General features: G+C 42.5%; 2 protein-coding genes across 3 annotated transcripts in view; one reads left to right on the top strand and one right to left on the bottom strand.

Annotated features, from left to right (window-relative positions):
* Positions 1-97: 97 nt before the first annotated feature.
* SRRD (SRR1 domain containing) lies at positions 98-14,983 on the bottom strand. The gene is made up of 7 exons (XM_053589796.1): positions 14,725-14,983; positions 12,466-12,506; positions 10,585-10,841; positions 10,397-10,495; positions 1,610-1,764; positions 1,080-1,125; positions 98-431 (listed from the first exon to the last, which is right to left on the bottom strand). Exons 1-7 carry the CDS (start codon positions 14,889-14,891, stop codon positions 216-218), a joined length of 981 nt encoding a protein of 326 aa, XP_053445771.1. The 5' UTR covers positions 14,892-14,983; the 3' UTR covers positions 98-215.
* Positions 14,914-15,372, top strand: part of HPS4 (HPS4 biogenesis of lysosomal organelles complex 3 subunit 2) — a 38,377-nt gene continuing 37,918 nt past the window's right edge. The window contains exon 1 of one of the 2 annotated variants that reach the window (XM_053589790.1): positions 14,914-15,012. The gene's annotated coding sequence lies outside the window, so the exon portion shown is untranslated. Of the gene's footprint in view, positions 15,105-15,372 lie in introns of both variants that reach the window. The other variant, XM_053589791.1, reaches the window with a different exon arrangement.

The following is a 15,372-nucleotide window of genomic DNA, read 5'->3' as shown; positions in this document are numbered from 1 at the left end:
GATGTAAAACATGATGACATTACTTTAGAAGTGCATAAATCTTTATATCAAGTCCTTACAGGGAGTGTTGTCCTTGAAATAGGACAGTCAAGTTGATATATTTCCCTTCTCATTTCTGAAATTTGGGCCACTGCAAAGGAGTTCTCTGCAGTCCCTTCATGGCAAATTTCCCTTTAGTTTCTGGTGGTAGCTTCTGCCTCTGCCAACACCAAACATTACAGGAAGTTCTGGTCAGTAGCTGTCATCTTCTCACTCCTGATGATTTCAAGGTCCTCACAGTCCTGATAATCTGGTTCTTCTTGAAATGCCCAAATATCCTTGGGTAATTGGTCTAGCTTTTGTACAGGGAACCAGTGAATTGAGGTGTCATTAAATATGTCTGTGAACTGTGAAGTCTGAGGAAACTCAAATTCCTCTAGTCCTTTTAAAATCTGAGCAGAAAAATTCAAATGTAAATAAATACTTGATAAGTACAGTAAGTCCCCACTCTTCTGGGGTAAACCTCCATTTTACTTGTCACCCCTTTATCCTTTTTTTTGAGACAGAGTCTCACTATGTCGCCCTCAATAGAGTGCCATGGTGTCACAGCTCACAGCAACCTCAAACTCTTGGGCTTAAGCAATTCTCTTGCCTCAGCCTCCCAAGTAGCTGGGACTACAGGCGCCTGCCACAATGCCTGGCTATTTTTTGGTTGTAGTCGTTTGGCAGGCCTGGGCTGGGTTCGAACCCACCAGCTCTGGTGTATGTGGCTGGCGCCCTAGCCTCTTGAGCCGCAGGCACCGAGCCTGATTTATATGCTTTTGTGCAATGAATTGGAAGCCCCAAGAGCAGTGGATATGATGGGCTATGATAGCCAGAATAAAGAAATTAGGAGAAAACTGAGAGATGCACTAAAATGCAAAAGCTTTTTGGAACACAGACCCATAGACGGAGCTGGCTGATAATACAGTAATGTCACTTCCTTTAGTTAGCCCCTATGGGTTTCCTCCTATGAGTTTTTTGTAAAGATAGAATTCTTCCCAATGGAGAATAGTATTTCATACCCTTTCCCATCCCGGCCCCTTTATTCAGATGGATACCTTTGCAATGTAGGGATAATTTTTCTGCAGAACTCTTGCCAACAACCTAGAAATAAGAAGGAACTGTGATTAGGAGGTATGAGAATGATTTCATGCAACTTAAAACACAAAGAAGGGCAAGATTATTTAAGGAGAGCAGGAATTCAGAAATAACACCTGGGCTATGCAACAGGTTAACTAGTAGAAACTAGTTAACTGTCATTTCATGGGCAGAGAAATGACACAGCAGATACTAAACACTGAAACACTGAGGGTGTGGAGCAGAGAAATCACATGCTTTCCCTTGTTTTTCAAAAACATTTCTATCATTAAGGGAGAGGAGGAATTATTGGCAAAAAGACTCCTTAACTTGCTTCTCAGCTTGACTCAGGGTTCTAGCATCTCCTGTCTTTAACCCTTCATCCAGTTGATTTCCAAGTAAAGGTTCATCATGGAAACGTTTTCTGTTCGTGGGTCAACCAGAGTTTGGGCTTTGCCTCAGAATTTCATATTGCCAGATTCTTGCAGAATCTCAGCGTTCTTGGGCTTACCTTTGTTCAAGTCCTTTGAAACTGTTCCCAATGATGACCATCTTCGAAAGGGCATCTATTGACCAGTTACTCCATAAAAGGTTGTTGTACAAGGCGGTCCCACAGTGGAGCATGTAAAAGATGGTGGGCTCCCCACAAATACTGCGTTTCCCTTCCTGGCGACACAGTATGACAGATGTAAACACTCCCACATTCTATTCTTACAGCAAGTTGAGGACAGATTAATAATGAGCTGAGAGACAAGTATCAAATGGTAAAAAAGCAAACTAAATTCAATTATGAAATAGTTACATTAGCATGTATGAAAATCATACAGTTACACACAGGACTTTAAAAAGTCAGAAAATCATACTGTCCAAAAAGAACTTGATAAATTTGTGTCCCATGATAGCAAAGATAGGAGGGACAGCGATAGTCACTGTATCTCAATGTACTGTTTATGATCCTCAATAATTCCTGTGTCACTGTGTGTAGATCCCCACCATAACTGAGTCCTATTTAAATGGCCCCTGGAGGGCAGAGTCTCCCCATTTCAAGAACCACTGCTCTATGGCCGAACTCCTTGGCAAATAAAGTAAGCCCCTTGGCTTCCTCGTCCCTGCCTAGCTCTGTGGCCTCTCGACCTTTGCTTCCTCGCCCCGGCCTAGCTCTGTGGCCTCTCGACCTTTGCTTCCTCGCCCTCACCTAGCTCTGTGGCCTCTCCACTTACTACTCTTCTCCTTGTAGCTGCTCTTGTGTGAAGGACAAACTGGCAGTGGTTTCCTCAAAAGCTGGCTCTGTGCAGCTGCTGCAATCCTGGTTCTGTCTGGCTAGCAAACTCCTGGTAAACTTTCAAATCCCAGGTCAGTTCCAGGAAACTTCCTCCATCCCTTCAAACATCTCTTCTAGCTCCTACTACAAGGTTCTACCTCACTGTGTCATTCATCATTTCCCTCTTTACAGGTCACATGCTAATGTGACCATGGACTCTATGGTCACAGGACAGGCCCCCAATTTATCTTGGTCTCCCCCAAAGTTCCCTGCCTGGCACACAGCACGCACTCAGGAGGATTATCTGAATTGAACAACAGTGTTTTAGGACCTTGCTGATACTGGGGAATGAATTCTCAACGGGGCCTAATTTTCAGTGTTACATAATAAGTAATGAGGTGGCAGTTCCAGGACACAGAAGAATCAAGTGATTATTCTGTAATCCCCAAGATGAGGCAAAACTGAATTCAGAGGTATTTGATCATACTAGCTTCAGCTCTGTGCTTGTGAAATATTTTTTCAGAGGTGTCTGAGAAATGTCAAATCCCAGCAAATTGAGGGGAGGGGTGTAGGGATAGGCAGAATATTGATCCACATCTCTGCGAGTTGCTGCGGGTACAACTGGGCTGCTACATCAAAGAGGGGAGATTTTCCACTGAGACAGGGTAAATTCCAACCAGAAAGACCTTACTTGAGGTGCCCAAAGTGTGCCTTCCTCATTTTTTTCCCCCAAAATTGCACCAACGTAAAGGCAAGTCATGCTTGAGAACAGCGTGTTGTGTGGGTGTTGGCAGTACCGCCCTTACTAAGCACTCATTGGACAGCAGCACAACCCAATAGCTCACTGCATTCTCAAACTTCTGGGCTCAGGCAGTTCTCTTGGCTCAGTCTTTCGAGTAGGTAGAACTATAGCCCATTCACAGCAACAAGCTTGGATAATGTTTTTTTTTTTTTTTTAAGAGAGAGGGTCTTGCTATGTTGCCAGGCTGCTCTTGAATTCCTGGCCTCAAGCAATCCTCCCACTTCAGCCTCCCAAAGGGCTGGGAATACGGGCATGAGCAACTGCACCCAGCCTTCTTTGTCTTTTAGTAGCAACAGCAAATACCAACTTAGCATAATTACTGGACAAATAATTCTCACATGATTTTTGCAAACCTAGTATGTTCTGGTTCATGCTATTTGTGTAACTTAAGGTGTAATTTAAGTTTTTTGATGGGCACAACACAAACCAAAATGTGGGTAATGTATCGGCTGGTCACATATCACAAGTATTGAGAAAGTAAGCAGAGGAGAGAATAACCACCAGTACAAAGAAAACTGGTGGCCGAACATGGCAGCCGAGTAACAGCTTTCTTGCATCTGGGCACCGTGAGTCTGGGGAGATAGAACTCCAGGCATCTCTGGCTTGTGGGATCTGCCTATCATCACCCCTGCGTGGATACAGGGAGTCAGCGAGAGACTTCTGGACCCCAAGAGGAGGACTAAAACAGTGGAAAACTGGCAAGTGGTCGCGTGTGTTCAATCGGTCTAAACCCGCCCGCAACTGTAAGTTCAGTAGCAGCGAGACTGCAAACCAGAAAGGCCTTACCTGTGAACTGTTTTGGTGTCTTTGGACTTGGCACTCAGTTGAACTGCCTTGGGGAGAGCCTGAGCAGGAGTGCGGAGAACTTTGGCCGTTGTCTAGGGCCCCAGTCTGAGCCGCTGAGCCAGACGGAGCTAATGGTGTTTGGCGTTGGGTCACAGGGGGCCACTGTGAGTGATCTGCCCCAGCAAGCTCCGCCCTCAGGGTCGCAGAGCTAGAATTGGGTGGGAGCTGGTAACCCAGCGACCAAGTAGCCTAATGGGGGGGTCTGAGCCGCCTTGCAGCCCTAACCCTCAGGGGCAGAGTGAGACCAGTTTTGGCACACTGGGTAAGTGGACAGCCACTTCAGCAGTGATTCCAGCGACAAGCACTTTCCTGGGAAAGCTTCTGATCAGCAAGTGAACAAGTTCAAAGTGCCTTTGAAGTGGGCTGAAGAGAGATTTAGGGTGTCTACCTGCTGGGGTTTGAGAAATCAGCACCCTCCAGTCGTATCAGAACTGTGATTAACATCTCATACCCCAGAAGACCACGTGTTGCCCAGACAATATTCAATAACATATACATACTGCTTTGTTTTTGGTTGTGTTTTTTTCTTTCTTTCTTTTTTTTTTTTCTTTTTTTGGATAGGTTGTTTTTTTTTGTTTATTTTGATGTTGTTGATGTTATTTTGTTTTGTAAGTTCAACCTTTTCCATACAGATCCTTTTTCTTTCTCAATTTTTCTAGTTTAATTATAATTTCCCATTGCTATCTTTTTCAATAATTAGAACTTCATTTTTGCTAGTGTTTCTACTGCTATTATTTGGTTTTTCACCCAATTTTATCCCGTAAAGTTTTCTGTTTGCTTGTTTTGGTTTGATTTATAGCATTTTTGTCTTTCCTCTCTACTTGGTGGAGGTGGGGTACTGTGTCTGATCAGGTTAGCAAAGAGCTGCTGACCTCAGGGAACCCAACTGGGCACCCCCAGAAGGTGGGGTTTTTTTTAAGGTTGTGTCAAAGTACCCTACTGTACACCTATATTGTTCTGTCTCCCTCTTTCTGTGCCTCTCTTCTTTTTGTCAATATTCCTTTTACCCACCCCCTCTCCCTTTCTCTATTTTTCTTTTTTTTCTTATCACTCGGTCCTCCTTTCTTTCATCCCTTTTTTGCTCTTCAACCTTCTCACCCCTCTGGTCCTGTAACCCTTAGTCCACAGGCACGAGAACTTAAAGACCAAGAGGAAGTGAAAGGAAAATTAGGGCAAGGAAACAGATAAAAGAAACCACTCATGAGGAAGAATCAGCAGAAAACTCCAGGCAACATGAAGAACCAGTCCAGAACAACCCTGCCAAGGGACCATGAGGTAGCTACTGCAGATGATTCCACATATGAAGAAATGCTAGGAATGACAGAAAGGGAATTTAGAATACACATGTTGAAAACAATGAAAGAAATGATGGAAACAATGAAGGAAACTGCTAATAAAGTGGAAAATAACCAAAAGGAAATCCAAAAACAGAATCAAATCAGAGATGAACGATATGAAGAATATAAAAAGGATATAGCAGAGCTGAAGGAACTGAAACAGTCAATCAGGGAACTTAAAGATGCAATGGAAAGTATCAGCAACAGGTTAGACCATGCAGAAGAAAGAATTTCAGAGGTAGAAGACAAAGTTCTTGAGATAACTCAGATAGTAAAAGAGGCAGAAAAGAAGAGAGAGAAAGCAGAACGTTCACTGTCAGAATTATGGGACTTCATGAAGCATTCCAACATACGAGTTATAGGAATTCCAGAAGGGGAAGAAGAATGCCCCAGAGGAATGGAAGCCATACTAGAGAATATTATAAAAGAAAATTTCCCAAATATCACCAAAGATTCTGACACACTGCTTTCAGAGGGATATCGGACCCCAGGTCACCTCAACTCTAACCGAGCTTCTCCAAGACACATTGTGATGAACCTGTCCAAAGTCAAGACAAAAGAAAAGATTCTGCAAGCTGCCAGGAGTAAGCGCCAGTTTACCTACGGGGGCAAATCCATCAGAGTGACCGCAGACTTCTCTAATGAAACTTTCCAAGCAAGAAGACAATGGTCATCTACCTTTAATCTACTTAAACAGAACAATTTCCAGCCCAGAATTCTGTACCCTGCTAAGCTAAGCTTCAAAATTGACGGAGAAATCAAATCATTTACGGATATACAAACATTGAGGAAATTCGCCACAACAAGACCAGCTCTACAGGAAATACTTCAACCTGTTCTGCACACTGACCACCACAATGGATCAGCAGCAAAGTAAGAACTCAGAAATCAAAGGACAGAACCTAACCTCCACACTGCTGCAAAAGATAAAACTAAGCAATGGACTCTCACCAAATAAGACGAATAGAATACTACCACACTTATCAATTATCTCAATAAATGTTAATGGCTTGAATTCCCCACTGAAGAGACATAGATTGGCTGACTGGATTAAAAAACACAAGCCATCTATTTGCTGTCTTCAAGAAACACACCTGGCTTCAAAAGACAAATTAAAGCTCCGAGTCAAGGGTTGGAAGACAATTTTTCAGGCAAATGGAATTCATAAGAAAAGAGGAGTTGCAATCTTATTTTCAGATTCATGTGGATTTAAAGCAACTAAAGTCAAAAAAGACAAAGATGGTCACTTTATATTGGTCAAGGGAAAAATACAACAAGAAGACATTTCAATTCTAAGTATCTATGCACCCAATTTGAATGCTCCCAGATTCTTGAAACAGACCTTACTCAGTCTGAGCAATATGATATCTGGTAATACCATAATAACAGGGGACTTTAACACTCCTCTTACAGAGCTGGACAGATCCGCTAAACAGAAATTAAACAAAGATATAAGAGATTTAAATGAGACCCTAGAACAACTGTGCTTGACAGATGCATATAGAACACTCCACCCCAAAGATAAAGAATATACATTCTTCTCATCACCCCATGGAACATTCTCCAAAATTGATCATATCCTGGGACACAAAACAAATATCAACAGAATCAAAAGAATTGAAATTTTACCTTGTATCTTCTCAGACCATAAGGCACTAAAGGTGGAACTCAACTCTAACAAAAATGCTTGACCCCACCCAAAGGCATGGAAATTAAACAATCTTCTGTTGAATAACAGATGGGTGCAGGAAGAAATAAAACAGGAAATCATTAACTTCCTTGAGCATAACAACAATGAAGACACAAGCTACCAAAATCTGTGGGACACTGCAAAAGCAGTTTTGAGAGGAAAATTCATCGCTTTAGATGCCTACATTCGAAAAACAGAAAGAGAGCGCATCAACAATCTCACAAGAGATCTTATGGAATTGGAAAAAGAAGAACAATCTAAGCCTAAACTCAGTAGAAGAAAAGAAATATCCAAAATCAAATCAGAGATCAATGAAATTGAAAACAAAAGAATCATTCAGAAAATTAATGAAACAAGGAGTTGGTTTTTTGAAAAAATAAATAAAATAGATAAACCATTGGCCAGACTAACGAGGAATAGAAAAGTAAAATCTCTAGTAACCTCAATCAGAAATGATAAAGGGGAAATAACAACTGATCCCACAGAGATACAAGAGATCATCTCTGAATACTACCAGAAACTCTATGCCCAGAAATTTGACAATGTGAAGGAAATGGATCAATATTTGGAATCACACCCTCTCCCTAGACTCAGCCAGGAAGAAATAGAGCTCCTGAACAGACCAATTTCAAGCACTGAGATCAAAGAAACAAGAAAAAATCTTCCAACCAAAAAATGCCCTGGTCCAGATGGCTTCACACCAGAATTCTATCAAACCTTCAAGGAAGAGCTTATTCCTGTACTGCAGAAATTATTCCAAAAAATTGAGGAAGAAGGAATCTTCCCCAACACATTCTATGAAGCAAATATCACCCTGATACCAAAACCAGGAAAAGACCCAAACAAAAAGGAGAATTTCAGACCAATCTCACTCATGAATATAGATGCAAAAATCCTCAACAAAATCCTAGCCAATAGATTACAGCTTATCATCAAAAAAGTCATTCATCATGATCAAGTAGGCTTCATCCCAGGGATGCAAGGCTGGTTTAACATATGCAAGTCCATAAACGTTATCCACCATATTAACAGAGTCATAAATAAGGATCACATGATCCTCTCAATAGATGCAGAAAAAGCATTTGATAAAATCCAGCATCCTTTTCTAATTAGAACACTGAAGAGTATAGGCATAGGTGGCACATTTCTAAAACTGATTGAAGCTATCTATGACAAACCCACAGCCAATATTTTACTGAATGGAGTAAAACTCAAAGGTTTTCCTCTTAGAACTGGAACCAGACAAGGTTGTCCTCTGTCACCTTTACTATTCAACGTAGTGCTGGAAGTTCTAGCCAATACAATTAGGCAAGACAAGGAAATAAAGGGAATCCAAATGGGAGCAGAGGAGGTCAAACTCTCCCTCTTTGCTGACGACATGATCTTATACTTAGAGAACTCCAAAGACTCAACCACAAGACTCCTAGAAGTCATCAAAAAATACAGTAATGTTTCAGGATATAAAATCAATGTCCACAAGTCAGTAGCCTTTGTATACACCAATAACAGTCAAGATGAGAAGCTAATTAAGGACACAACTCCCTTCACCATAGTCTCAAAGAAAATGAAATACCTAGGAATATACCTAACGAAGGAGGTGAAGGACCTCTATAAAGAAAACTATGAAATCCTCAGAAAGGAAATAGCAGAGGATATTAACAAATGGAAGAACATACCATGCTCATGGCTTGGAAGAATCAACATTGTTAAAATGTCTATACTTCCCAAAGCAATCTACATATTCAATGCCATTCCTATCAAAAGACCAACATTGTACTTTCAAGATTTGGAAAAAATGATTCTGCATTTTGTATGGAACCAGAAAAAACCCCGTATAGCTAAGGCAGTTCTTAGTAACAAAAATAAAGCTGGGGGCATCAGCATACCAGATTTTAGTCTGTACTACAAAGCCATAGTGCTCAAGACAGCATGGTACTGGCACAAAAACAGAGACATAGACACTTGGAATCGAATTGAAAACCAAGAAATGAAACTAACATCTTACAACCACCTAATCTTCGATAAACCAAACAAGAACATACCTTGGGGGAAAGACTCCCTATTCAATAAATGGTGTTGGGAGTACTGGATGTCTACATGTAAAAGACTGAAACTGGACCCACACCTTTCCCCAGTCACAAAAATTGATTCAAGATGGATAAAGGACTTAAATTTAAGGCATGAAACAATAAAAACCCTCCAAGAAAGCATAGGAAAAACACTGGAAGATACTGGCCTGGGGAAAGACTTCATGAAGAAGACGGCCATGGTAATTGCAACAACAACAAAAATAAACAAATGGGACTTCATTAAATTGAAGCTTCTGTACAGCTAAGGAGACAATAACCAAAGCAAAGAGACAACCTACACAATGGGAAAGTATATTTGCATATTTTCAATCAGAGAAAAGCTTGATAACTAGGATCTATAGAGAACTCAAATTAATCCACATGAAAAAAGCCAACAATCCCATATATCAATGGGCAAGAGACATGAATAGAACTTTCTCTAAAGATGACAGACGAATGGCTAACAAACACATGAAAAAATGTTCATCATCTCTATATATTAGAGAAATGCAAATCAAAACAACCCTGAGATATCATCTAACCCCAGTGAGAATGGCCCACATCTCAAAATCTCAAAATTTGCAGATGCTGGCGTGGATGTGGAGAGAAGGGAACACTTTTACACTGCTGGTGGGACTGCAAACTAGTACAACCTTTCTGGAAGGAAGTAGGGAGAAACCTCAAAGCACTCAAGCTAGACCTCCCATTTGATCCTGCAATCCCATTACTGGGCATCTACCCAGAAGGAAAAAAATCCTTTTATCATAAGGACACTTGTACTAGACTGTTTATTGCAGCTCAATTTACAATCGCCAAAATGTGGAAACAGCCTAAATGCCCACCAACCCAGGAATGGATTAACAAGCTGTGGTATATGTATACCATGGAATACTATTCAGCTATTAAAAAAAATGGAGACTTTACATCCTTCGTATTAACCTGATGGAAGTGGTAGACATTATTCTTAGTAAAGCATCACAAGAATGGAGAAGCATGAATCCTATGTACTCAATTTTGATATGAGGACAATTAAGGTTATTGGGGGGGGAAGCAGAAAGAGGGATGGAGGGAGGGGGGTGGGGCCTTGGTGTGTGTCACACTTTATGGGGGTAAGACATGATTGCAAGAGGGACTTTACCTAACAATTGCAATCAGTGTAACCTGGCTTATTGTACCCTCAATGAATCCCCAACAATAAAAAAAAAAAAAAAAAGTAAACTGGTGGCCATGGGCAGGGCCAGTCGGATCAGGATTTGTCTATCCCTCCCCATCCCTGTTTAGGAAATCACTCACTTCATTCTTGCTGAGAACAATCACACCCAGGGTGTTAAGAACTGCAATTTCAACTTGGCTAAACAGAGGGTCAAATACCCAGCAGTGACTTCTGGGAATCTGGAATCAAAGAATGAGATTTATTTCAACTCCAAACTCTATGTGCAAGACTAGGGGAAAGGGAAGTAAAGATGAATCTAAAAATTTACCTGGCACTTTTCCAAGAACAGAAGCAAAAATGACAGCTGGTTTCTAGCTATGACGCAGGTAGCAAAGTTCCCAATACCGTAACACACACATTTCAAATGGCAGGGTCTTATGACCAGGTTCTCTCCTGGGATGAAGCCAGGGGCCATATTTGATTCATTTGATGAGTCAAGGTGCAGGTTTCCAAGGACATCTGAAAGAGTCTCCATAGGGGACTTCAACTGTTCCAGGTGTTTTGTAAGATACCCGTTGATGGTATCTGAAAGAGCAGGTCCCCAAATGCAGTTAGAGGGCATGCTCTGACCTCATAAACCAAATCACTCGCAATACAAGTCCACAGACCCAGGGAGAGAGGGAGAGAGGGAGGCTTTAACTCCTCAGAGAGAAAGGCCACTGGCCTCACCCTCAAACATGCCTGGGATGTGCAGCAACGTCTGGCTGTCTGAAACCCTGGACTCCCATGGCCCCAAATCCAAGATGATGTTTCAAGCAAAAAACAGGCTTCATTCATGGGCCCACTGTGCATCTAAAACTGTAATGTAGACTAACCCCAATTTGACAGGAGGCTCCTAGCCAATGTAGACTATGCTCTGAAATGCCAATTTTTTTGATTATAACAAAGAACAGAGGAGCGTAACACTCAAAATCATACTATAAATGGCTAGGAGTAGGAATATTTAATGTATAAAACATTCAAGGAAAAAAGGTAGTCTGGGCACTTTGAAAAATACTCTGTTTAAATCTCATATAGTGGGTTCTCTTGCCTCTCCTTTTACTATTCTGGTATTGAATTTAGTTGGACAAATCTGTAGGCAAAGCAAAAAGCCATAAAGTCCAACAAAAGGATATCAATTTTTCACTTATCAAACTAACAAAGATATCTTTAAATAAGACCCCCAAGCTAGAAAAGGTTGCATGAAAAACTGGCTTAAGTCCCGCTGATAAAATAACTGGTAAAAGGTCACTGGAGAGCAACATGACAATGGTTAGCAAGTTGGTCACCATCTTTCACTTAACTATTCCACTCCTGGGACTATTATTCTAAGGTCATCTTAAGTTTGGTAAAAGCACTATGCAAAAAATTGTTCATTGCAAAGTTATATATAATAATAACTAAAAAAAAAAAAAAAAGAAAAAATGTAAATGCCCCGCAATAAAAATACCTATGGTAATGTTCGCTTCATACATAACATTATGTTGCCACACATTAAGTTTAGGAAGAGACTACAATCATATGGAGGGACAATGTCTATATTATAATATCAAAGAAAAGCTAAGATAAATACAAATTTCAGCAATAATGATAGTGAACATTTATTATTGTCTTCTGTGCAACAGGTAACTACTGTTCTAAGCACTTAACTAGCCTCATTTAATTCCCAAAACTACAGGATATGTACATTATTAATCATTTTTCGAGGGAAAAGAAACTGAAGGTTAGAGTAGTTAAGTGCCAAAAAAATAGAACTGTATCGGGCAGCGCCTGTGGCTCAGTCGGTAAGGCGCCGGCCCCATATACCGAGGGTGGCGGGTTCAAACCCGGCCTGGGCTGAACTGCAACCGAAAAATAGCTGGGTGTTGTGGCGGGCGCCTGTAGTCCCAGCTACTTGGGAGTAGCTCTGAGGCAAGAGAATCGTTTAAGCCCAGGAGTTGGAGGTTGCTGTGAGCTGTGTGATGCCACGGCACTCTACCGAGGGCCATAAAGTGAGACTCTGTCTCTACAAAAAAAAACAAACAGAACTGTAAGAGAAGTCAGAATTAGAACTCAGCATGTACACCACTCTGAAGCAAAATGTCCTCAAAGGAGGAATGACTCCCATCTTTATCCACACTCAGGCCCTCCTCCTACTTACCACCCCTACGCTTGGTCACGTGGTACCCACCTAGTGCTGAACTCCAGAAATCAGAGATAAGCAGGTCCTCCCTAGTGAGAAAAAAAAAAGACACAATCACATCCTATCCATTTCAGGGCCGCCCTAACAGTGACTCTCTTGATCTGAATGCATAAAAGACGAAGTGCTCTGTGATACAGAGCCCGCCCTTACCAATGGGGTGCGGGGGGTTACACATGGATCATGTCTAGAGCCAGAGCATAAAAAGGGCAGGAGAGAGGGCTCTGGGGAGGCCCCCAATCCCTGTAGATGAGCCTGGGTCTATTCTGTATCTCTGGTCCACATAAGAGGCTGGTGTAGAATTTCAGCTCAATAAATGGTTGTTACATACTTGGAGTTAGCCTTTCTGTGCTTTGGTTTCGTCAACTCTAAAATAGGCGTAAGAACCATCCCTATCACAGAGTATTATAGGAGGCATTAAATGGGTTAACATTTCTTAGCACAGTACCCAGCACATAGTAGGTACTCAATGAGTGGCCTCTGCTATAAGTAACTCTCAGGGGAAAGTAAAAGAGACAAAATCATGTGTCTGGGCTTTCTTTATTCAAGTCAAGTGGTTTCCGCAAGCCTGGATCAAAAAAAAAAAAAAAGTCAATAGTGAATTACAATGAACCAGATTTGAACTGACAAGCCATAAGCCAAAGACAGTGTAAGACAGTGTACAGAGACTTCAGAGAGGAGTAAAGATAATTGAAAAACATCTGCCCAGAGGCTGGCCGTGCTCCTCACAGAGAGTAAAGGAGAGGGCTAAGGTACATAGTTCTTTGTAAACTGGTGAGTGTAAGCATGGATCAACATGTAAAGTGTTGTGTCCCTCTCTGCTCAGGGTGCTGGGAGAAGTAGGAAGCTTCTGGGGTATATTGAAGAAGTTGAGGAAATACTAACAATGTCAAGGGATTTAAAAAAGTGCCTAGGCTCGGTGCCTGTGGCTCAAGCAGCTAAGGTGCCAGCCACATACACCTGCGCTGCTGGGTTCAAATCCAGCCTGGGCCGGCCAAACAACAGTGACGGCTGCAACCAAAAAATAGCTGGGCATTGTGGCAAGCACCTGTAGTCCCAGCTATTTGGGAGGCTGAGGCAGGAGAATCGCTTGAGCCCAGGAGTTGGAGGTTGCTGTGAGCTGTGATGCCACAGCACTCTACCCAGGGCAGCAGCTTGAGGCTCTGTCTCAAAATAAATAAATAAATAAATAAATAAATACATAAATAAGTGCCTAAAACGTTCTCCATCTGCCCTCCCCCCACAGTGAATATGTGTGTGCCCCAACACACACATATTCACTTTGACTGGCACCTTCTGAGAGCTTAGAAAGAATTGCTGCTGCTTTTGTTTCAGGCTCAGCTAGCTGGTCAACAACTTTTTCTATTCAAAGGTAACCTCTGAGTCCACACTCCTCTTGACTTTATAGGGGAGAAGAGCACAAAAAATGAGTCTCAGATATTTTTCTTGTGATGGCCCTTAGATGCTGACCTGAAGTGTTAACTAAGGCTGTTATTCAGCTTTAACGGGTAAATAAATAAAGGTAAAAGTACTATAAGTAACAACAGTAATGAACATTTATTGAGTGCTTTGTGTTAGGCATGTGTACTTTCTAAGGTACAAAGCATAGGGAAATTTTGGGTGGGAGAGTCCAGAATAACTGAGAGCTGGAAACAGGTTTTGGAGTGCATAAGGACCTGGCTTTTAAATCTGGTTCCATACATTACCTATGAGTCTTTGAGACTGTTACCTACCAGGATCTTAGCCTGGCCGCCACATTCAACAACAATTAAAAATGTAGAAGGCTTAATCTAGTGGCAGTCCTAGGACAACTGTTCGATAAATTTATGGTGATAACAATCACGTGTTTGTTATTAGCTCTTATCACCAGTAATAATATTTGCATAATAATAGTAAACACAGCGCTCGCCGCGTGCCAGGAAATGGTTTCCGTTTACTAATTCACTGAATTCTCAAAACAAGCCTATGTAAGTACTATTTTTATTACCATCTCACAGACAAAAAACTGAGGCACAGAGATTACAAAGAACCAAAGGTCACACAGCTGCAACTACAATTAAAAAGCAAGACAACCTTTATTGAACGCTTAATATGATCCAGACCTGTAGTGACTTATTACCTCCGTTAAGTCCTCACAAAACCCTTCGAGGGTTTGCAGTATATCCTGATTTTACAGATGGGGAAACTGAGGCTCAGAGAGTTGACCACGGACGCGAGGATTCGAGCCAGCACCGACCCCTCTTCACTCACTCAGCCTCCCGGACGCGACGAAGAACGACTCTGCTGTCCGCCTCGAGCTCTGTCTCCGGGTCCCGGGCCGCCACCTCCCTTCGTCGCGACTGCCGCGCAGCCAAGCGCCTCCTCCGCGGAGCCGCAGTCTGCCATGATTCCGGCGCTGTAGTCGAGGTACCCGCCATTAGCCTCTGACTTCATCGGCGCGCGACGCACTTGGCCCTACGTCATTGCCACGCGCGGGGAGTTTCGGTGGGCGGTAGGTGGGGAGGTTCCAGACATAGATCCTCTCTGCTGCTCGCGTAGGTACCGGATCGAAATCACTGGGACCCCGCCGCCTCCCACATTCCGGGACCAGAGTCCCCAGACCCCGAGCACCCGGCTTCCTAGCTACTCCGGTGGGTGGTCGGCGCTCGGAGGTGCGGGGACCCTTAGGGGCGCGACCCCAGCCTAGGTCGTGACCAGGCGCCGTTTGACCCCCGGGCTTTTGCTCACCTTTTTTTCAGTCCCCACGAGCTGAGGCCAGATACTTTCCGGAACCCTCATGCGGTTACTGATCGCTTTCTCATCTTGGGGTCTGTCTGGCAGCTTCTGGCCCTTCGCTGCCATTAGCGCCCCTTTCCCAGCCATTCAGCCCCACTGAGGCCACTTCCTTTGTGGAGCTAC

This window comes from Nycticebus coucang, chromosome 4 (genome assembly GCF_027406575.1).
Source record: "Nycticebus coucang isolate mNycCou1 chromosome 4, mNycCou1.pri, whole genome shotgun sequence".
Lineage (NCBI taxonomy): Eukaryota > Metazoa > Chordata > Mammalia > Primates > Lorisidae > Nycticebus > Nycticebus coucang.
This window is presented reverse-complemented; position numbering and strand designations above follow the sequence as displayed.